We start from the raw sequence: 24,240 nt of genomic DNA, 5'->3' as shown, positions 1-24,240 counted from the left end.
ACATTTAAAATCCTATAAGTATAGTTCTTTGAAACATTGTAGCTAGATTTGAATAAAATAAAATTCTTTTAAAATAAATGTAATATATAGGGTACACGTCTATGTTTATCTAAATAACAAAAAAGAGTTTACAAAACCAAATAAAAGTTTACTTACATATATAATAAAGTAAACATACATGCTAGAGAAAAATATCACAAAATCAGTCAATATTAAAAAAAATTATTTCTTTTTTCTTCTTGAAGAATATTTGTTTAAAGAGTCAATTTGCATAAATGGACATCAAACAAATAACAAAACTATTGATATACAATTGCTATCATTAATGTCAATTTAGTACATTCAAGGAATTGAAGGGTATAAGCTAAAACCCAAACGTTTAGCTGTAGTCAAGCCAATATTTGCAAGGGCATAATATTTTTTTCGTTGAAGAATATTATATTGAATCATTAGATTATGTGAAAGATTTTTTTTTTCAAACTCAACAAGAGATAAATTGGTTTCTAATTGATAGTTTCTATAGCGACTTTTAAGTGTAACAAAGAGCATATATAAAGAAAAAATTGGTATGACGTAAAATATTTTTTTTTTAAATGCAAACAAATTATTTCAAAAAATCTCTTTACTTTTTTTTTAATTCAAAGATAATAAAAAGATAAGATATTTTTGAGCATTAGTAGAGAGTTTTAAAATTATTATAATAGAAGTTATATCATGGATAAATTCAAAAAACCGAAATCTTATGGAATATTTACATAATATCCGGCCATATTTATTGTTTACTTTTTACAGCTAATATCAATAGATGATATACCGACAACACACGAGTATACAAATATTATATATGTAGGGTATAAAAAATTCAAATTTTGGGGCTAGAGATATCGATAAACTTAAAGTAAAAGTGGAGTCATTAAAGTGAATTTTAAATTAAGGATAATATCTTCACTTGCATCATTATATATATATATATATATATATATATATATATATATATATATATATATAATGATTGTTTTTGAAAATTGAAATTTCAAAATAGAAATATTTTTTGAAAGATAAAAATCATACCAAATAAGAGTTCAAGTTGTAGTATAAGAGTCACGTCGTAATCAAAAAATCATTTATATCGTGTCAACCTTTGTGCTTTACCATAAATATGAGTTATTATTTCACTTTGTGACTATTTTTAGGTTCCAATGACACATATGAGAATATTGCAAAAATAAATTATCACTACGAGAATTGAGAAAATGTTAGTCCTTTTTTATGTAGTGTTTCTTAATTAATATCTGACGATTATCTATAATTACTTAGAAGGTTTAAATGTGGTTATTTACATATAATTCAAATAATTTTTAACATGGTTAATGTCAAATATCAAAACGGAGTAAAACAAATTCACTAGCTAAAGAATTTTTTATATTTTTAACATGGTTAATTTTTTTAACTAAAATGAGTTTTGAATTAAGAATAATATTTTCAATTACATTATTATAAAAATAATTATTATTGAAAAATAATATTTTAGAAATTGAAATTTTAAGAAAGAAATATTTTTTAACAGATATTAACACACCAAATAAGAGTTCAAGTAGTAGTAAAAGAGTTAAGCCGTATCCAAAGAGTCATTTATTGTCTCAACATTTGATTGTTTTGCCATAAATATGAGTTATTATTTTGTTTCATGATTATTTTTAAGATTCAATGACACCGGCAAGAATGGTATCAAAAAAGAAAAATAGAATAAATGGTTAATTTTTTTCATTGAGTTAACATCCAATGATTATCTATATTTACTGAGAAAGTATAAATTTTAAAATCATTTACATACAATCCAAATAATTTAATTATCTGACATGACTAGTGTCCACGCATCCGCACGGGTACTAATACTAGTTAAGAAAAAAAAAAACACGCACAGAGAAAGATTGGCAAATGGCAAGAGAATCGTGGGAGAAAAATCCGGCAAACGAATTTTGCCAAAACAGACGCTCCGTATTAAACATAACTTTTAATGAAAAGTTTATCCAAATTTAATTCCTATTCCTATCCATTTAATAGATAAATCCGCGATTAAGTTTCCATTCCTAAATCTTATTATAATAATCTCAGCCTTTTTTTCCTTCTATTTGTTTGGTTGACTCATCTCTTTCTATTGTTTCTCTATAAATACTCTTCACACCCTTTCTTCTTCCTCCTCAGTTTCTTTCTCTCTAATATTATTATTATTATTTTTAAAAAGGAAGAAAACTCTTTGTCAAAATCATAAAGGAAAATGGAGTTTTTACGGAAGTTTTCTCTTTGGTCTTTGCCAGTTTTTTTGATGTTTTTTGTGGTAGTTTTTACCAATAATAATGGGGTTAATGCTTCACATGAAGTGTTAATGGAATTGCAATCTTCAAGTGCTGTGAGTGTAAGAAAAATCCATAGAACTGGTTACCATTTTCAACCCCCTAAACATTGGATCAATGGTATGTTTTTCTCCACAAGTCTCTTCTTTGTTTGTTTATATTCATATAAATATATAGTTTTACATTGAGAATTTTACGTATATCGTCCTATGGATATAATTTATCTTGTACATGTATTAATTAGGGATGATGTGGTGGTTTTAAGGTTTTATCTTACATCTCAAATTGATATTTTCTTTGTATTATTTTTAAGAGGTCGAGTGTATATATTAATATTGATTTTAAAAAAAATATTATTATTCGCACTCATGTATAAGAAAAGGGTGTTTGTATTGATATGTTCTTCTATCTAATGTTTTATGTATGTGTGGTGCGATGTCTTATGATTTTTGTTTTCTTCTATATCACTTTTTCCTCGTACATTTTTATGCAAATGTGATGATATCACTGAATTGTATAGAGCAGATGAGACTTTAGAAAATTAATATAATTTTTTTTGTAAATTATACTCTTCCCATCCTTTTCATTCGTAGATTAAGTTTTTGGTACACTACAATTAATAATCATTTAATATCATGTGTTATATATGATATTTGACTAAGTTATCATTATCTCTTCCTAGAAAATAGTAGTTGAATAGCATTAATTATAAATGATTATTAATGATACTCCCTGCGGTTTATATTAATGGTGTGTCTCTTGTACACGCTCCTTAAGAAAAATTAATCTTTCTTTATTGGTATTTGAATAAAGTTATCCATAATTAAGGTATTTGTAATCTTCAAGGATAATTATTACTAAGGGTAAAAAAAGAAAAAAGAAAATTAATTTTGTCTTGAACTTTTAAAGTGACAAATAATTTGATACAACTATTTTTAGTATCCACGATTAATAATATGAGATGGAGAGAGTATTACCTGCTTGAAATAGTAAAGATGGAATTGGAAAAAATAATTAATGTTGCTTGATTTTTTAAAGCTACACAAATGGGAAGGGCCTTAGGGAATAATCATGTCATTATTGTTTTGTTGTTCTTATCATTGTAGTACTCAATTTTTATGGTCAATTGGACATAGATTATGTGAAATTATTGGGTTTTGTTTTAGCTATATATCCTGCATAATAAACAGAAGAAAAAGCACAATTCCATTTTCTGCTAATCACCCAACCTTTTTATAGTGTTTACAAAAATAATAAACCTTTTTTTTTAATTAATATTACTACACTGGTAGTCTGGTATACATCCTGTCCATTCTAAATGTCGTTTTAGACAAATAAATTTTTTTCTGAAGCAAGTGTAGACCCTTGTTTTAATAAATAATCTATGCACTTTATTTTTTTTCCAAATTTTCTCAACAGATATTACTAAAATTTGAGAGGAGATAAATGGTAGTTTAGTCAAATAATCCTTATTATAAATTCTAGGAGGTAGTACTTGCTTATCCAAAACGAGACATTAATTTTTCAGTCGATCAAAAAAGAATTTTTGCTAACCTTCTTAGTTCCTCATCAATTGCTGTGGCTGATTACATTATGTGGTTTCTTTTGAATTTTACTATGCCATTATTCAATCCACAAATTGACTAATTTATTATTTATTATATTGAGATTTTCATGTTGCATTAGGGGTGTCAAATGAGCGAGTTGGATTGATGTTGGGCAATTCAAAATGGATTGAGTCAATAAATGAGTGGGTTATTGACCCGCCTGAAAGTTACTTAGATTGATATGAGTTGGGTTAAGATGGATTAAACTTTGTGTCATATCCCAACTCGCTCAACTTTTATCAAGTTTTAATTGATATGTGTTATTTTCTTCTGAATTATTTAATTATCTAATAAGAATTTTTTTCTTTTGTAATTGTCATATATAACATATCAAACAAAAAAAAATATTTTAAAGATATTTTAATAAAGTTATTCATGGATCAACTTGGACCAAAATTAGTCCAACTTTAGATGAGCTAAGATGGATTGAGCCAAAATAAGCTGATTCAATAAATGAGCTGATCAATGACCAGCCCAACTATGAATTGATTGAACGAGTTAAATGAGTTTGGGCTCAAATTGCATGCATGAGACTGACATCTCTCCCCACCTGGAAAACAATGAATGTTCTTTTCATGTTGCAGATAAATAAATAATTAAATAAATAAATAATTGAATAGAATCAGAATTAATTGAAGGATGAGAAATTAACAATTTATCAGTATTCTTGTCTTTTTTACCTTAAATATTTCTCGTTTGAAACACAATAGTGGAAGAGTTTCTGCTATTTGAACTAACATAGTGGGGCTTGCATGAGTTGGTTCCCATAACTAGCTTCAACACCAAATAGGAGTAGTAGATTTCTCCGTTTAAATGCTGAAAAAGACAAATAATCTTTTTGTATTTCCTAGATTTCTGTATCTGTTCAGTGACAGTGAAATTTACTTCCCAAAATTTCAAACTATGTGCTTTTAGCTACTTATTTTCATTAGATACACTCAAATATCTATAGATATTTAGTAGATTTCTTAATACAGAATTACGGCAAAAGTTATTGATTCATGTGAACTCATAACTTCTAAATTAGGCCCGCCTTTGTTGATAGATACTTTTTTGATCTTAACATTATTGTGGCTGTATCATTTTATTAAGAGCTAAATAAACTATAAAAAAATAAGCTTTTCTTTTAAAATTTAGTATTCGATTTGATCCTTAAAGGAAATGAAAGATTAAGTTAAATTGTATTCGGATGACCTATAAGTTACAGATTAATCAGCCACTAATGCATGCATTAGGGCATCCTACCTATATCACACCACCTCACGTTTTCGATGTGCGACCCTTCCACGAACTCTATGTGAATGCCGGATGCTTCATGCACCGGGCTTAATCTTGCATAAAATGTTTATAGCAACTCACTAAGTTCTGTAATTGGTTTCCGTGTTTTTTTTTTTATGAGATTGATCTGAATATTCTATTCAATAATTTTCTTGTTATACAATTTTTTTCAATTGCATTCAAATGTTTTTACTAATCATTTTCAATTTACTCCTTTTTATGGTCTTGGCTCGGATGCTTCCAAACAACAAACATTAGATCCCAACGGTGAGATCAAGTTTCATAATTACTGTTTTTACTAAATTTTAGCTAAAATCATAATCATTTACATTAATCTGTTTTTTTTTCCAACAGGTCCAATGTATTACAATGGAGTCTATCATCTATTTTATCAGTATAATCCTAAAGGTGCAGTATGGGGCAATATTGTTTGGGCCCATTCAGTATCCACAGACTTGATTAATTGGGCCCGTTTAGAGCCTGCAATTTATCCGTCCAAAGTGTTCGACAAATACGGTACATGGTCCGGGTCAGCCACTATTCTTCCTGGTAAAAAGCCCAAGCCCATTATCCTCTACACTGGAATAGTAGATGCCAAAAATACCCAAGTCCAAAACTACGCCATACCAGCTAATTTATCCGATCCATTTCTCCGTAAGTGGATCAAGCCCGATAACAACCCGTTAATCGTTGCGGACAAGAGCATCAACAAAACCCAATTTCGCGACCCAACAACCGCTTGGTTGGGCCGTGACGGGCATTGGAGAATTTTGGTTGGTAGTGTTAGAAAACATAGAGGAAAAGCAATATTGTATAGGAGTAAGGACTTTATGAAATGGACCAAAGCCCAACATCCACTTCATACATCAGCCAATACTGGAAATTGGGAGTGTCCTGATTTTTTTCCAGTGTCATTGGAACATTCAAATGGTTTGGACACATCATTTGATGGTGACAACATTAAACATGTTCTTAAGGTTAGTCTTGATTTGACTAGGTTTGAGTACTACACAGTCGGTACGTATGACACAAAAAAAGATAGGTACATTCCGGATAATACATCGATCGATGGATGGAAGGGATTGAGACTCGACTATGGTAATTTTTATGCATCAAAAACATTTTATGACCCAAGCAAAAATCGAAGAATTTTGTGGGGTTGGGCTAATGAATCGGATGCTTTCCCTATTGATGATGTCAAGAAAGGATGGGCTGGAATTCAGGCTATTCCGCGTAAAATATGGCTTGATCCTAGTGGCAAACAGTTGGTTCAATGGCCCGTTGAAGAATTAAAAACCTTGAGAAAGAATGAGGTGCAATTAAGAAATCAAAAATTGAACAAGGGAGAAAAGGTTGAAGTTAAAGGAATCACACCTGCACAGGTTTGAACTTTTTTTATTGTTAGTTCCAAATAAATTTATCCATTTCATTTATTTATGAAATTAGTGACAAGAAAGGAAACCTTGGCATAACTGGTAAAGTTATTGCCATGTGATCAGGAGGTCATGGGTTCAAGCTGTGGAAACAGCCTCTGCAGAAATGTAGGATAAGGTTGCGTACAATAGACCCTTGTGGTCTGGCCCTTCCCCGGATTCTGCACATAGCGAGAGCTTAGTACACCGGGCTGCCCTCTTAATGTGACAAGACAAAGTTAAGGCTAATTTCTGAGTGTTAATTTAATTGGCAGGCTGATGTTGAAGTGACATTTTCCTTTTCAAGTTTGGACAATGTAGAAGAATTTGATTCTAGTTGGGATGATCTTTATGCACAAGATGTATGTGCTATTAGGGGTTCAAATGTTCAAGGTGGACTTGGCCCATTTGGGCTTCTAACTTTGTCTTCTGAAAATTTGGAAGAGTATACACCTGTTTTCTTTAGAGTGTTCAAAGTTCAAGATAAATACAAAGTTCTCATGTGTTCTGATGCCTCAAGGTTTGTTTTCTTACTATGTAGACATCTATTAAACCCCCCCACCCCCACCCCCCACCCCAAAAAAAAAGAAAAAAAACTCACCTTATGTCTCATACATAAATTGTTATTAAAATGTTATTGTTTTTAAGCTTTTGCTATTTGTTAACCTTGTTGTTCTATTTGTTTTTTCCCCCTTTTTGGTGACAGGTCAACTCTTAAGGATAGTAAGAAAATGTACAAACCTTCCTTTGCTGGATACGTTGATGTAGATTTAACAGACAAAAAGCTGTCTCTAAGGAGTTTGGTAAGCTTTCTTTTTTTTTTTTTTCCTAAAAAATGTATTTAAGTGACGTTTGGACATAAGAATTGTGAAATTCCAGAAAAAGTGAAATTTCTTTCAAGTTGAAAATAGTATTTGAAAATTGGAATTGTGTTTGGATATGAATACAACTTGAAGTTGTTTTTGAATTTTTGTGAGTAATTTGGAGTGAAGATTGTGAAAAATAGCTTTCCGGAATTCAACTTCAAATTGAATTTGGAATTTCATGGTCAAACGCTGATTTTAGAAAAAAAAAAAACAATCCCAGAAAAAAGTAAATAATTTTTATGGCCAAACGGGCCCTAAACTTAGATTCTCACTTTCTTTTATTTGTCTTTTTTGTGGCGTGGATAATTTGTTGACATTTTTTTCTCTTTTGCAGATTGATCACTCGGTAGTAGAAAGTTTTGGTGCTGGTGGGAAAACATGCATAACATCAAGGGTATATCCGACATTAGCCATCCATGACAAAGCACATTTATTTGCTTTCAACAATGGCACTGAAACAATTACAATTGAGACTCTTGATGCCTGGAGCATGGCTAAATCTAAGAGATAATGAATTAAAATGTTAAGGAAGCTGAAAGGAGAAACAGAGAAAAAAAGTTATAATTGATCTTCACTTTTCTGTTTTTTAGTTTTATTGGCCTCTTTCGTTTTGGAGAGAACTTGTACAGATTTACTACTTCCTGTTAATCAGGAATAGTTTCATGATATTACAACTAAATAATCTTTTTATTAAAAAATGGATGATCTTTCGTTGCTTATTTCGTATCAAAATACAAATGTTTTCTTATTCCTTGTGTATCTGAGGTGCAGACAAATAAGGAACTTGTTCCTTGTGTATCAAAAGACACAAAAATTTACTTATTTCTTGCGTATCAAAGATACAAAAGTTGCCCGTCAAGGTTGGGTGAGTGGTTTCCTATATGAGAGATTTGAGATCGATTCCTCTCACCAGCAGTCTCCACAATCAGAGCTCGCCGCATCGGGATTGTCTAGTGCGATTTATATCTCCAGTGTGGTTTGCGAGCTATTGCACACGCAAAAATAGCCACTTTTTAGTCCGATATTTAAATATATATCTACAATTTGTAATGTATTTAAAGATTAGTCAATTCATCCAAACCCCAGGACTAAAATATCCTGAATTTCAAATTCAAGATGCTGCTAATATGAAATTCAGGACTAAGTGTCCTGAATTTCTGAACTACTAATTTAAATTTCAGGACATAAGATTCGAACTTCTGGACACAATTTTCGAACTTTAGGACACGATGTCCAGAAGTTTAAACTTTGTGGTTTAAGCTCTAGGACGTCGTGTCTGAAATTTGAGCGAAATTGGCTAATCTTTAAATATATTATATTAACTATGGAAATATTTTAAACAACATGCTTAAAACTAGATAAATTTTTAGAAACCACTATTGTTTAGTGGTTATTAGCTAGTTATAGCTACCATTTACTATATTACTTCCTATAGCTATGTTTTCAGTTTTGCTAGAGTATATTCGATGCATTTAAGCTACTGTATTCATGAATACAGTAGCAAAATTAGGCGTGAAACAAAGGAATACATCTAGAACTTTTGGCCCCCTTGAATTTTTGTAAAACTCGCGCTAGAACCCCTATTTTTACATATTGTCTTAATTAATTCCTATACCTAATAAAATTAAAAACAACTAAAGGCTATCAAAAGGGATTTCACCCAGAACGACGACTCTGTAACAACCATCGAAAGGCAGCCATCAATCGCTGACTCTGCCACCATCCCGCCGTCTAACGTCCGTAGTAGAACCTTCGACTATGTAACAGCTATGGCCGTCAACAACCACCTCCTTCTATGGCCGTCAACAACAACCACCATCCCTCCGTCAACAAAATCGTTCCAGCTCTTTGACTAGTTCCAAGATTTAATTTTCTTTTTTCTTCACCCATAAACTTTATCTCTTCCACCTGAAACAACTACCTCCTTCTATTAATCCAAGCTCCACATTTTCAAATAGCCCCAAAATTTTAGGGTTTTTTCTCGACTAAGCTCGACCACCTCCTTTTGCAATTTCTCAATAGTTGAGCCATAATTTGTAGATTCCATTAGTGAGGAAGAAATTGCAACTGATAGCCGTGGGATAAATCGCGGTAAGTTTTTTTAATATCTTTTTAATTTAAATTTTAGATAACCGCATTTGACAGTTGTGTTTTTGAATGAATATTTTAGTATTAATATTCGTTATTATCCGATTCAACTGATTTTTATTTTTGGGAGTATTTGAGCGGCATAGTATAATTGAATGGAGATTAAACACACTGGTGCATGTCTTCTTATTGTGCTTGAAATTATTAATTTCATTAAAATTATGCTTTACGTAGTACAATTGATAGGGTTTGATTCTATATTTTGTTAGATATATCACTGTTTGATTTAGTTGTCTTTGTTAAATTTTTGTTTCTTGTTCAACTTAACAACTTTAAAGCTGTGAGTTTTTTCTACTGAAGCTTTTAATCTAAGTTAGAGTTCTATTAGGATTTTGTTGTACTATAATTTCTCCCTTTTTGTTCTTGTTATATATGAGTTCGTAGCATATATGTGACCTTACTTAGCACAGTTTAATATCTTTTCATTATATACTGAAGTTAAAAGGTGAGCAAAAACCCGAATATGCTTGCTTGTTACAAGTAGATATCCATATCCCTTATTTTGCCACGCTAATGATTTTTCTCATTGTTAGCAACCATAAGCCAGAAACTAAAGGATATAGTTTCTCATTGTTAGCAACCATAAGCCAGAAACTCCAGTTTATGTGTTTGTCGTTGTAACTTACCTTCAATTGATATATTACAATGTTGTCTGAATAAGTCGTGTTAACTGAAAAATGGTAAGGGCTTTCAATCGTGAAATCTTTTTTTGATATAATGTTGACTTGGAATTTGCTAAGGAGCAGATATATGCTGCTGCAACTTTCTTTTCTTTCAGAACACTCTGAACTCATAGCTGATATGATTTCTTATTGTCGAAGTCACCATTAAAATTGTATACACAAAGTGATACATATCTCTACGTAGGTTAAACTGATCATATGTTTTCTTCTCAATGTGGAAAGTACTAACACTATTTGGAAATCATAAGCTTCTTGATCAGTTTTAGATTCCATCCGGAGCTATTTTTGGGCTAAATTTTATAGGCGAATTGTGGTTATTTATATTACATGAACTCACTTATAGATGAGTATCTGATATAAGCACATCTAATTGCTATCTAGTACATCAAAGTAAATAAAGAATCCATGTAATCAGGTGGCTATTTAGATTTTTTCATTATACTTAATTTGAGCCTAATATGGATAAGAGTTAACTTTGCTTACCTTGAATATCAATTTTGGTGATTTGAATATGTTATATAGAATAATTATGGATTACGGTGGCAAAAGTTGGATGAATCTCCTAAGATGGACAGATGAGTATATCTGTGGAGTGAATAAAATTAACTAATAATAGTGATTGGTGATTATCTTTGCTTTGTACTATTATGGAGTGAAAGAGCGCAAGCAAATTATGCTAAATCAGAACAATCAACCCATAGGTCCTACGGATGAAGAGGTAGCAGAGTTGGGTAGCTTCCTCGGTACATTGGCAAGGAATGCAACCTTTTGTTCTCTTAATGTGTTTAATTGGAGGAAACTTGAGACAAAAGAAGATTTGTGGAAATATATCAAGGTTTGAAGTTCACAATATTTAATAGGTGTGTGTGGATATTTCATATTGTTTATACTAACCTAAATGCATTATATTTGTAGGGAAAATATGACATTCATGAAGATGCAAAAACGTGGGTTTTTTAATCAATTCAAAATGCTTGGAGAAAGTATAAAAATCAGTTAAAGAAAGACCATTTTGAACCCTATGAGAATGATGAGCTTCGAATGGAGAATGAATCCAGGATTACGGGTTGATCCTAACATGCTAACTTTCAATGCTCGTTCACCTGGAGAAGCTTCCTTTGCACAACAAGCTGCTATGCAACTAATCAATCGTCTATATCTACTGGGACTAACAATCAAGGTCAGTACATACTCCAAATGTTACACCCCTTCTGTTGTTTTTCTACCACTGCTCTCTCTTCTATTTTTTTTAGAGGAAAGTTAGTAAGATGGCTAAGTCTGGTTAGTTTAGTCATTTTTTAACTTCGCCTCCGATCCTTTATCATTGCGTAATTCTGAGGTTGCCTTGACGGCTCTTTGTTGTTGTATACTTGCAAAGAAAGATGCCACCTTTCTCATTCTACTTTAGCTGTCAATCCTACTTAGCCAAAAGAAACAGAGGATGTTAGCTTGAAGAAGTATCAGAATGATCAGTCCTAGTGTTTTGAATTTTTTTTTAAAATATGATCTTTCAAAGTAAAACAAAATCAAATGCAAATGTCATGATGCCTTAACTCTTGCTTCCTTCAAATTATAGAACGTGCGGGTTCATAATGTAGTTTCTTCCCAATCTATTAGGGAGAATTCTACTTCTAGAACTAAAGAATTAAAATATTAAATTAATATTAGGAACTCAAAAGTAAATGTCTATGAGAACAATTTTTGTATCCATAAAGTTATCAGATTAGAATATTGGAAAATACATTTTATATTTATCAAAATTTCTCCTCCCGTATATTTGAATTTTGGTAGTTTTCCATGAAAGCTGAAGTGTTCTACTTTAAATAAGTATTTACAATTCCAATTTACTAAAATTCTCTAAAAGACTAGTTGTATCCGGTAGTAAGTATAATGTATCAAGATTTAGGCTTCAACCACTCTCCTTCAAGGAGATTTTACTCTGTATACATGTTCTTCTCCTATGCATTTATCTACCTTAACAATCCAATGTCCTCTTTTTTCTATTACCTGAGCCGTAACCTTTTTCGCCTTTGCACCAATTCTGGTCAGCATCAGCCCTTCTCCTACGACGCATCCTCTTGTTTATTGAGTTGCTGCCACCAGTGCAAGGGTGGTGGAGTCTGCAACATTTGCACAAGCAACTACCATAAGTTGTACATTATTTCCTGCTGCGAGCGCGGAGATGAACTCTGCTCCGTTTGGTTCTGTAGCTCTCTTTCCCTGAATCAGATCAACATAACATTAGTAACAACTTGAGGAGAAAAAATTATTTGAATTGTATATCAGATTGCAGATATGATAAGTTCATAATTGTACTTACCATGTTCATGGTTTTGAGAAAAGCTTTAGTGGCATTTTCAGCAGACCAACAACCCATTTTCTTTTCTTTTATAATTTTCTCTTGATATTTTTTTCCAATTTTTGAAAGAAGCAGAGAGCTAGAGATGTATTTAAGCCTGCTTGAGTTAGTTTGGTAAGGCATCTACATTTATATATAGGGTAGGTAGAACCTATGTCCATGTGGAATTTAATTAGTAAAAATTCTCAAGTTGGTGTTACAAAATAAAATATACTGAATATTAATAAGAAAGGACGGCTTTTTCTTTAAATTCATGGAATTAAGATTGCCATAGGAGAATTGCATAATGTCAAAATGTCATATTTCTTGCTGATACTGTCTTGTTTCTTCCTGTTTAAAAACCTAATACTGTCTTGTTTCTTGCTGAGCTGCAACTTAACAGCAGAATTGCAGCAATTAAAAGTTGAAATCTAGGTTGTTTCTGATCGGTTTTCTGCAGTAATTTTGGCAGCAAATCTGTACGGGTGAGCTCTCAAGTTAGCTATTTTTTGGTTTAAGTCAAATCTGCACGGGTGGATATGGTAATATCCTTTTTTCTTTCTATTGATGTTCCTATTTCAATATTATTGGTATCCAACTTCTCTGTGACCGACTGAGAGTCAATGGTTGAGGTTGTAGTTGTGGTTGGGACTTGGTACTTATGTGTCAAACTTGATTGTCTTGTTTAGGGTTCCTGCGTTTTCGGGCATTGTACATTGCTAAGAAGTAGCTCTAAGGTTCATTCTTGTAGCAATTTTGGATTAGTACTGCATTATATGTTTAGAATTGGACAGTGATATAGATATGTGTCTAAGTTTGCTGAGGACTTCACTGACTTGGTTAGAATGCGTATCAAAATCACACCTTCTAATTGGTCTGTATATTAATAACCCTATCCAATATCCTTATCTCCACCACATATATCTGAATAACAAAACGTTTGAACATTAACATTAATTGACTGAAACACTAAGTTCTTAACAAATTAAAAACTACAACATGTAGCAGACTTTCTGTATAAAATTAAAAGTCAGAGTATAAATGTGTTTTTGCACTTAAATAGTCTCCAACACATAGGAATTACTTCACTTGGAGAAAAAATATACCTTTGACCTTTCCCAAGCTCCTTTTCTTATCCCCTTTGTGAGGTTGGTCACCACAATAGATCCCACAATCGTGGCTTGACCACCAGAGTGGCCTGCAATTCATAACAACAAGAATGGTAATAATGCTAGGATAGATAAAGAACAACATCCAAAGAAAGCCATTACCCAAAATTTAAAGCTTACTCTTAACATTGTCTGCAAGCTTTTCAGCCTCAGCTTTTAATAAGTACTACTATAAAGTTGCTAGTTGTTGCTTCATTTTTCAAAATATTTTAAGTCCAAAAGTTGTTGCCTTTACATATTTAAGTGGGTAAGTGTAATAATCTTGATTTCTTGCTACATGTTTTAACTTGTTTTAGAGGTTTCTGACTTTGTCAAATGTAATCTTGGAATAATATTGGAAGAAATTGAATTTTAAGTTGCTTCTTCTATTGTCTAATATATATACTCCAATGACTTGATGTCTTTACATATTTACCTGGGTAAGTTCAAAGATCTTGATTTCTTGCTTCATATGTGCCCTTTCTAGATGTTTATTACTTAGTCAATATACTCTGTATCAGATTGGAAGACTTGATTTCTGAAGTTATTTTTTTTTATATTTTTTTTAATATATAGTTCATAAAAGTTAGCCTCTTTTACAACTTAGTTGGGTGTAAGTGTAATGATCTTGATTTCTTGCTTCAAATGGAAGAAATGTACAATCAGATCATGTTGTTTTATTCATAAAAGTTAGCTGAAGCTATTCCATTACTTTTATTCCTTTGAAAAAGTAATGGAAGTACAATCAGATCATGTTGTTTCATTCAGAAGTTTAAAACTGTTAATAACTTTATTTATCCTCTTTTGTAGGTGGAGTAGATCAAGAAATGGATGATGAAGAAGAACTAGACCTTACTTGAGATAGAATTTTGAATTGTTATAGATGAATGTTCTAGGAATCTTTTGTTATCAACATTTTTGAAACTTACTTACTCTCTTGAAATGTACTAAACTTATGCACTTGAGGTACAACATTTGCTTTATGGATATTATTTGCTTGAAGGATAATTTTATATTATTAATAGTTTCATTTTATGATGTATTTAAAAATAGTGTTATTATTATTTTGTTGTATATATAAATATTTATTTATAACAGGTGCTATATTTTGGTTTTAATTGAACTGATACAATAGCCTACCAGAACCGTTGCAATAAGACAAAAATGACGTTCCAGTAGACAATGTAAACCGTTGCAATAGATCCTATAAAATATTCCAAATTGATCTATAAACCGTTCCAAATACAAATATAATCGTTGCGATAGCTTACAGAAACTGTTGCTATATCCATACATAACCGTAACAATAGCTTACATAAGTGTTGCTTTAAATAATATGGTAACGGTTAAAAACCGTTGTGTAAACAATATAGTAACGGTTTTAAACCGTTCCAATATACCTATGGCAACAGTTTGACAGTCTATGGGAACAGTTGTAAAACCGTTACCGTAGACCAATTTTTCAGTAGTGTAGGCTACTAAATTAACTCAACAAACTCAATTATAAATCTGAATATATTAATACATTTGAATACATAAATTATACTAATTAAAAAAACATATGAATACATTCAAGGAATATAGCGAGACAGTGAATACAATGAAATACATGGAATACAATGAGATACATTGAAAATACAATGAAAAAAAAGACAATGAATACAATGAAATACATAGAATACAACGAGATACATTGAAATACAATGAAAAAAAGGTAACAAACTCTTCAAGTTGCTCAGCCCCAAATTCCGTCGTCTTTGTTCAAGAATAATCCTAAATGTCGTCTCGTTGATAGCAGATTTCGAACCTTCATTGTCAGCCCCAATTCACCCTATGTCAGAATTCCCCATTAAAACCCCCCTAAACCCTCACTCATGCACATTGCATTTTGCATGTTGCCGCCACCATACTCACTGCCTCGTCTCCACTTTAGATCCTCGCCGCGTGCGACGCCGTTGAGTCGTTCTTACACAAGCATACACCTGATCAGTCCCGATGGTTCTTCTCCATCACTTTCCCAACCCTAATTTCACTACAAGAAAAATGACATTTAAGGAAGGAAAATCTCGTCCCTAAAGATCCAAATTTGGTCCTAATACACCAATTGCGACAGGAAAACGTTGGTCGCAACCCATCGCAATAGCGTCCGCCGCTAAAGGTCAACAATGACGAGTTCAGAAACATGGTCGCTAAATGTTTTTAGAGACGGACAAAAAATCTAGGCGTTAAATACCTTTAGAGACTACATATCTCGTCCCAATAGTCGATTAATATATTATTAAAAATACATATTTTCCCGTCGTTAAACAGTTTTAGCGACCACTCTTCTCTTCCCTAATAGACAACAAATATATTATGGAAAAAATATATTTCCGGTCCTTTATTAGTTTTAGCGACCAACATTTAACTGGCCGTAATTTATCTTTTAGAGACGAGCAACACAAATCCCTATTTAAAATAATTGTAGTAACTATAACGACTGTATATCTGATATCTTATTACCCACAAGAAGTCTTAAAAATCAATATCTTAAAAAAGTTATTTTATCAGTAAATATCAAATTGCTATTGAAAATTTTAAATATAAAAAAAGTAATATATATAATATATAATAAAGTTATTAATTACAACGTTAACCTCCCATGATGTTAGTTTCAATATTTTCTCAACACCTTAACAAAAAAACATAGTTAATATCTTGAGCTAGACTATGATATCAAGTTTTACATAACATTCCCTGTAAGTATAAAATTTTAAAAAGACGATAAATAACTATTGGTAAAAAAATATATGTAAATTTACACTAGCAATGGTTAAATCGCTTACCCCACAAGCAGTCTAAATTCATCAGGTGTTATCCAGCAATATCAACAAGGCTACAGGAATATAAGAAAATTAGTTAGAAAATTTCTGGAGACTTGGATTTCAAATTGCACAACAAAGCAATGTGCAAAAGAGAAAGAAGAATCAGAGAATCAAAGTGAATCTTTAAATCGAGAACAAGGAAAGTTTGAAGCTTGAAGTTGAGCTCACTATAGCTACTTTCCTCACAGTAGCCATTTCCATATTCAAGTAAGGATACATCATTTTTAGAGTGATGGAAAATTAAGGATATTTTCTTTTTTGTCTTCTATCAAATATTTAATATATCAACCCCCCCAAACTCTTACCCCTCTCATAACCCCCCCCCCCCTTTGTCTCTCTTCAAAGACACCTCTGTCTCCCACCGCCTCACACCACCGCCCTCCGCCCACCAGAAATCGCCTCATGGCGGTTCCGGTGGTCGAAACAACCCCAAATTAACACCATCGATTCCCCTTTATCTCCTCATGCCAAATACCTACTCCCTTTTCCTCGAATCACCCCATAACTCTTCGAATCTTGGATCGAAGATCGAAGATCGAACCCCGAACCCTAGCCTACCCAACCAGCCCCAAATCGATACCCCAGGATCATCTCACTGCCCTCTTTCCAAATCCCCACTTCACACCCTTCGAATGACACCAGAATTGTTCGAATCTTAAAGGAACCCTAAAATCCCAAATTTCAAATCGGTTAAATATTGGAAGGTTTGAGGTCGAAATCGACCTTAGTTGTGTGTTCTCAGTCGAGAACACTCGATTAAGGTATATTTCGGCTTCATATTCAAAAATTGAAGATCTAATTCAAGATGGGGTTCAATCATTTGGAGGTAGGTGTCATGATTTTAGTTTTTCTAATTCTTTTTTATTATCTTCCTCTACTCCTTTCTTTTATTTTTAGAATGGTTATTTGGTCGGATTCGACTTGTTTTTTTAGTTTAGTTTCTGTGTCGAACTAAAAATTGTTCGTCGATTAGGTCTAGTTTATTCATGAGCTTCTTTAGCTATTATTCATGTCATCTGAATTCTTGATTTCTTCTGTTAATTATGGTAACCTCTGAGTCCTTCGTATTCTAGGTTTAGTCAGAATAATTAGGATTAGTTTAATAATTCGGTTTAAATTCTTGTTTAATTGTGTTGATAAGAATTGATTATTATAAGTTTATTGCAAGTGGTCACTAATTGAGAAGCTTCTAATAGTGGTAGGGTAGTATTTGCATTATTGAATTAACTAAAAGCACTAATTTGAGTGAATAATTTAAAATGGAGAAGATAAGTTGTAGTGGAAAATGCACTAATTGAATGCCCATTTAAGGGAGCTGAAAATCAGAAAAAGAAAGGGGAGATAGAGCTTAAGATATAGAAGAGAGAGACTGGTAGTTAAGAATACAAAGAAAATAACTCTGAAAATACTGGGGGGAAAAACTGGAAATTACTGTTTCATTGATTTCTATTTTCTGGTTTTCAATTTCGAATTGGCTGAAACCATCTTCCATATATTGTTTCGTTGAACTATATGGGGTTAATAGCTGTTTTTCTTAGATTAAAACTAGGACTGTTTTGTCGCTGTTGTTGATTTCTGTTGTTTATGTTTTGATCTCAACTCAGTTTTTCTCTTTTTTTGTTGCTGTTTGTTACCAGGTATTCATCTCACCTTCCAAAGTATGAGAATGAATAAATATGAAGATTGGTTCCTTTAAATAGAGATTTATACTAATGCAGTTGGTTATTCAATGTTTCTACACTTTCAGAGCTGTTTAGCTTAGCTTGATCTTCTTATATTTCTTTCTGTTTGATCTGAGTATGGACTGTTGTAGTAGTATTAGCTGGGTAGTTCATTGTGGGGCGTCAAAGGTGCATAAAAGGTCATGTTAAATGTTTGGCAATGTTTGAAAGTCGTAGGTATCTATGAGATTGGATAATTAGTACATTTGGTGATCAGCATGTAGGCGTGCTTCTATATTTATATTGTTGAAAGGAGTGTATTCAAAGTTAAGTTGTAAATGTGATTAAGTATAGAATCCGTGCTAGAAAGGAGAGATGTGATTATATAGTTAGTTGTTTCAGTGGTATTTCAATTCTTAATATGTGAATAACATCTTGTGAATGTGTTTCATGGCTGTGGATTGCATGATATTCATTCCAATCCATCTCTGCAGTAGTTTAGTGAGTTTGATCTAAATGTACCTTCCATTAAACATGTATTAAGTAAGAGCTTCTTAGTTTGCCGTAATATATTTGGATCTGCTATGCATAATGGATGTGTAATTACTAAAAATGGAATTTGGTTTATTAATTTCAGGGGTGTTTCTAGTTTAGTGGTATCTATGTTTATACAATGTTGCAATTGTTTTTGACTTTTATATGTTCAAAGGGCCGTTGGTGTAATTTGGAAAACCTATGAGTCGATCATGTTGTTGCAGAGATTCGACCTTGAATCCCTGCGTGGCCATTACACTGTGTCATTGAATTGGGCTGGCATTGGTAACATGATACTGGGCTCCCTTTGGGCCCAGGATTTAGATAGTATCTGGACTCATTAGTAATTAAAATAAGGTAGGTTGATGGGCTCAGGTTTGAACCTAAACTGGGCAGCCTTGTGTTAATTAAACCAACGGTCCGTTAATTGAAGAAGTATAAAAGAATAGTCATTAGTTGGGTTGTTGGGATTACTGTTGAATGAGACAGGAATCCGGGTAATCGGAAGAATGAACGGTTTGAGTTTTGGTCATGTTATGCATTGAGCTTAATATCAACTTCATTTTTTTCTTCATTTATACTAGTAGTATATTTATTTAAGGTAAATTGCTTGCATTAGAATATTGAATATTGTTTGGTTTATTAATTATGCGAGTTTGCTTTAAGTGGTTTAGGCTAGTCCATGTAATAAAATCTGGGTGTTGTAGTGCCATGATAAAAGTCATTTAATTGTTGGAATTTCACATTTCAAGCCTAAGGCTCAAGAATGCAAAAGGTGGTTATTCTCGTAAATGTCTCTACTTTAGTGTAAGGCTAGTTATTCTTGCAAATGGCTTTTTAATTAATGAGTAATTAAGGCTGGAAATTAGAATAGTAAGCGCAGTTTCATAGGTGGGAGCGAATTAACTAATTAATGTAAGAATTTAATTGAGTCATGCCGAACAAAAATGACAATTGCGTGACCCTCGCTTTAATTAATTTTCAACTCAACTTTAGAATTCGAGGCGTGCCATTTAGCAAAACTCCATGGAACTCGCAAAGTTAAAACGCGTATTTTAATCCTAATTGCGTATTTTAATCCTAAACTCGGGTGCACATTTATGTGACCCAAATCCAAATCTTAACAACGTTAAATAAAATATGTCGCGAATCGCGGGTGCATTTCATGTGGCATGATTACGGGTTCCAGAATTAAGACCAACGTATGCGTTCGCGCAACATCGGGCGAAACAATCTTAATCTTAATAAAATACTATCGTGGTTGTGTACATGTTCGCGTGACATAATTACGATTCTAAAAGCAAAATCGGAGTATGCGCAATTTTGGCCCAATTTTCTTAACATTAATAAAGCGTTATTAATCGTGGACACGTACGCGTGACATGATTTTTGAAAAATAATCAATGGCTACTGTCACACCTCCTTTTTCCGCACCCGAGGGGGTGCAAGGGAGTTTTTCCAATTAAAGGACAATCGAAACGGGATTGGTTTATTTATTTCAGAGTCGCCACTTGGGAGATTTAGGGTGTCCCAAGTCACCAATTTTAATCCCGAATCGAGGAAAAGAATGACTCTATATTACAGTCTGCGTACCAGAAATCCGGATAAGGAATTCTGTTAACCCAGGAGAAGGTGTTAGGCATTCCCGAGTTCCGTGGTTCTAGCACGGTCGCTCAACTGTTATATTTGGCTTATTTATCTGATTTTAAATACAATATGAATTTATGTGCAAATTTTATCTTTCAACCGCTTTTATCATTTACTGTTATTTTTATCAAGAATTGCAACGTTATAAAAATGTATCTCGAACCACGTTACAATCAATGTACCCGTGGTCGTCGACACACTTTGACTCCGTTGAGATTTGGATTTGGGTCACATCAATGTGCACCCGAGTTTAAGGAAATTAAATTATTAAAGGCGCGCCTAGAGCGACTAGCGTATTTATTTTGGGTAAGACCGTGGAATTTTACTAAACGGTCCATCCCGAAGTCTAAACAATTTTTAAAGCAAATATTTACTGAGGGCCCCGCAATTTGTATTTTATTTGGCGAGGCTCATCTCATTCTTATTTTTTAAAATGAATTTGCAACGTCATGGACACGCATCTCAAACCACATCACAATCAATGTACCCGTGATTAGAAACACATTTCGACTCCGTTGAGAATTGGATTTGGGTCACATAAATGTGCACCCGAGTTTAAGAAGGTAAGATTTATTAAGGCGCGTCCTAAAGAGTCTAACGTATTATTATTTTAGGAAGAGGCAGTGAAGGTTCATTAAACGACCAAATCCAAAGTCTAGTCAATGGTTATGTATTTTATTGAGGGCCCCAGCGGTTTGTGATTTATTTGGCGAGGCTCGTCTCATTTTTATTTTAAAAGATAAACCTATAGTGACTATATTTTCTATTGAGTTCTTCTCTAAAATAAAAGAAAATCTCTTAATTATTTACATGCTGAAAACGTAACTTATTAGTTATTAGTTTACGGCTAATGCAATGTAAAAATTGCGATCGAGTTTGTACAAAGAAAAACTGCTTTCATTTTTATATTCTATTATTTACTAATGCTAGAACATGAGAGGGATACACAATAATATCAAAGCAGATTAACTATTCTTCAAATAATTTAAACTAGCATTATTAGATGAAGAAATCATACATATGCAGCCTCATTACTCATTAATTAATCGACTACATTTTTATACAAAGAGAGGAAAATTAATATTCAAACACAGATCCAAACAAAAGAAATTCAACTGGAACAAAGCCTGATTAATATTTCATTTTTTGCTTCAAGCCGAGATTGTATAAATGTGTACCTGGAAACAGCAGTACAAAAACAAAAGAAGTAGGAGTCGGCAGCAATAATACTACAGCAACAGCAGGTTCAGCAACACCGCAAACCAGTAACAACCAGTAGAATAACCCAGCAACAGATTGAAAACTCAGCAATGTAAATGTGCAATCGCAGTCAAAGCAGAACAGAGAAAAGATACAAGAAGCAGTAGTTTCGGATTTTTGAATAACACTCGAAGAAAAGCAAACGGAAATTATTCGAGTGAAAGTTCAAATTGCATTTCTCTTTTACTCTCAAAATGTTTCAAGTCTATCCTCTCTCAAGTGTAAAAATCTCTCAATAATAATCTCTAAGTCTTCCAATAATGTTTAAGTTCTAAAACTCTCTTCAAAAAATCCTCTCAAGGTTCAAGTTCTAGTCCCCTTTTCAAGTCAAGAATGACTTTATATATAGCAAAACAAGTCTTCCATTCCCAACCCCAAAATTATTCCCCCAATGGCATGCTTTGTCCCACTACTTAATGTTTTCTTTATTTTAAACTTTGTCCCCCATGCCTACATTAAATAAATACAAGATTCCCAACTCATTACAATATGTCCCCCATGCCTACATTAAACAAATACAAGATTCCTCCCCATTATGTTTTGTCTTGTCCCCCATTATATTAAACAAGTACATCAAAAACCTCACCCCATTATATTTGTCCCCCATGCTTAACATAAAGAATCAAAATAATGTTCAATTACCAAACTACCCCTCCGACCTTATTGCAATTACAAATCTACCCCCGAATGCAATGCAATTTACCTAATTACCCCTCTGCTCTAAACAATCAATTAATCATAACTCAACCAAAATATAGTCAAGATGACCAATTTTCAACAATCTTCAACAACAATTTACATGAACATGATGAACAACACAAACTCCAAATTAATGGAAATAAATCAACCATATCGGGAACCAATCCTGGTTAATTTAGACCATTAATGGATGAACAAAGAGACAATAATACAAACAACAATATGCATGATTCAAATTAAACTAACAAATCAAAACAAACATAAACTCACATTAAATCGCTGGATTTAAACATGAACTTCAAACAAAGATGAACATGAATTAAATCTGTTTTTAAGCAACACACATGACGGATTCTAACGATTCAAACAACATTAATATTTTCTGGAAACAACATGAAACAAATTGAAGAAATAATTAATTAAATTTCAATTTGAATCTAACAAACATAAAACTAACAAATATTCACTTAAACAACAATACAAACATGAAATAAACATGAAAAATAACTAATTAACTTCCATTTGAAATCTGAAAAATTAATTTAACAAACAACACATGAATATGAACTAAAAATTAATTCAAACGATAAACAAAACAAACATTTGCCGATTTTAGATTCAAAAATATCAAAACAAAATACGGACAAACATAAAATTCAAAAACTACTAACCGGATCAACACGACATATGTATGAACTGTTTTGACAAAACTCAAATGGGAATAAATCTGTCCGGACTCAACGACGAACTCACCTCCCTTGTAAACTTGACGAACTCAAAACGACGCTCGACGACCTCGACTAAAACTCAAACGAGCAGCTCGTCTGAAGATACAGCAATTGGACGAAGGAGAAGTGATGAACAGTGGCAGCTCGGAGGAACTGGAAGTCGAGCAGCAGCAGTCTGGCGACAGCCTGGCCATGGTGATGCCCAAGCTCTGAAGAAGACGAAGTGAGGCAGCTGTTCGTGCGTTCGGCTAGCCATGGAGTCAGCAATGACGAGCTGCAGACATGGCATCCATGGGGTTTCAGAAACAAGGGCAGTAGCGAGAGACAAAAGCAGTAGCGCGAGCTTGAAGCGGACGACGCAACAGCAGTTGGGTTCGTTCGAAGAAGGTCGATTTATAGGTAGCAGCTGCGACGAGAAAACAGCAGTACGGAGGAGCTGGAGCAGTTGTTGGCTGCGTCAATGGGGGACGTTCGCGATGGTGAGGTCGAGGAAGAAGAAGGCAGAAGCGTCTGGTTAAGGGCAGCCATGGGAGGTCGTTTGGTGGTTCTTAGTTTTTGGAGAAGATGGAGCGTGGGGGCGGGTAGTTTTCTTTAGGTTTTAGGGTTTTTTTTTTCGTTCTTTTGCAAGATAGGGGTGTTTGGACTTGGGTCAATGGGTTAATGGGGCGGACCGGGTCGACCCGTGTGAAGTGGACTGGGTCGTGGACAATTGTTTGGGCCTGGGGTTGAAAATTGAAGAAGTGGCCCAATCCGATTTTTATTTGTATTTTTGTTATCTTTTCTTCTTTTATTTTCTAAAACTAAATTATAAAAATACTTAAATTATTATTAAGAACTAAATTAAGTTATAAAAGTGCAAATTAACTACCAATAACAATTAACGCACAATTAAGTAATAATTAAGCATAAAATTGTTCATTTGGACATTAAATGCTAAAAATGCAAAAGATGCATATTTTTTTGTAATTTTTAATTTTTTGTAAAACTAATTTAATTACTAACAATTATAGAAT

General features: G+C 32.9%; 1 protein-coding gene and 1 long non-coding RNA gene across 3 annotated transcripts; both read left to right on the top strand.

Moving 5' to 3' along the window:
• Positions 1–2,165: 2,165 nt before the first annotated feature.
• On the top strand, positions 2,166–8,210 carry LOC107801926 (beta-fructofuranosidase, insoluble isoenzyme 1-like). Its single transcript, XM_075254119.1, has 6 exons — positions 2,166–2,474; positions 5,498–5,506; positions 5,594–6,621; positions 6,927–7,171; positions 7,358–7,454; positions 7,852–8,210. Exons 1-6 carry the CDS (start codon positions 2,279–2,281, stop codon positions 8,026–8,028), a joined length of 1,752 nt encoding a protein of 583 aa, XP_075110220.1. The 5' UTR covers positions 2,166–2,278; the 3' UTR covers positions 8,029–8,210.
• A 921-nt stretch (positions 8,211–9,131) lies between these two features.
• LOC142181247 (uncharacterized) lies at positions 9,132–14,884 on the top strand. 2 transcript variants are annotated; one of them, XR_012709838.1, is made up of 3 exons: positions 9,132–9,608; positions 11,264–11,528; positions 13,147–14,884. It is a non-coding gene; the product is annotated as an uncharacterized LOC142181247 (long non-coding RNA). The 2 variants fall into 2 exon arrangements; XR_012709837.1 differs by having other exon boundaries at positions 11,264–14,884.
• Positions 14,885–24,240: the final 9,356 nt, after the last annotated feature.

The sequence above is a fragment of the Nicotiana tabacum genome, chromosome 5, assembly GCF_000715075.1.
Source record: "Nicotiana tabacum cultivar K326 chromosome 5, ASM71507v2, whole genome shotgun sequence".
NCBI lineage: Eukaryota > Viridiplantae > Streptophyta > Magnoliopsida > Solanales > Solanaceae > Nicotiana > Nicotiana tabacum.
This window is presented reverse-complemented; position numbering and strand designations above follow the sequence as displayed.

Bases quoted from the DNA above. Each gene is read 5' to 3' on its own strand.
- LOC107801926 (XM_075254119.1), top strand. From the start codon at position 2,279: ATGGAGTTTTTACGGAAGTTTTCTCTTTGGTCTTTGCCAGTTTTTTTG. The intron at 6,622-6,926 runs GTTTGAACTTTT...TTTAATTGGCAG, and splicing joins AAGGAATCACACCTGCACAG to GCTGATGTTGAAGTGACATT. The intron at 7,455-7,851 runs GTAAGCTTTCTT...TCTCTTTTGCAG, and splicing joins AGCTGTCTCTAAGGAGTTTG to ATTGATCACTCGGTAGTAGA.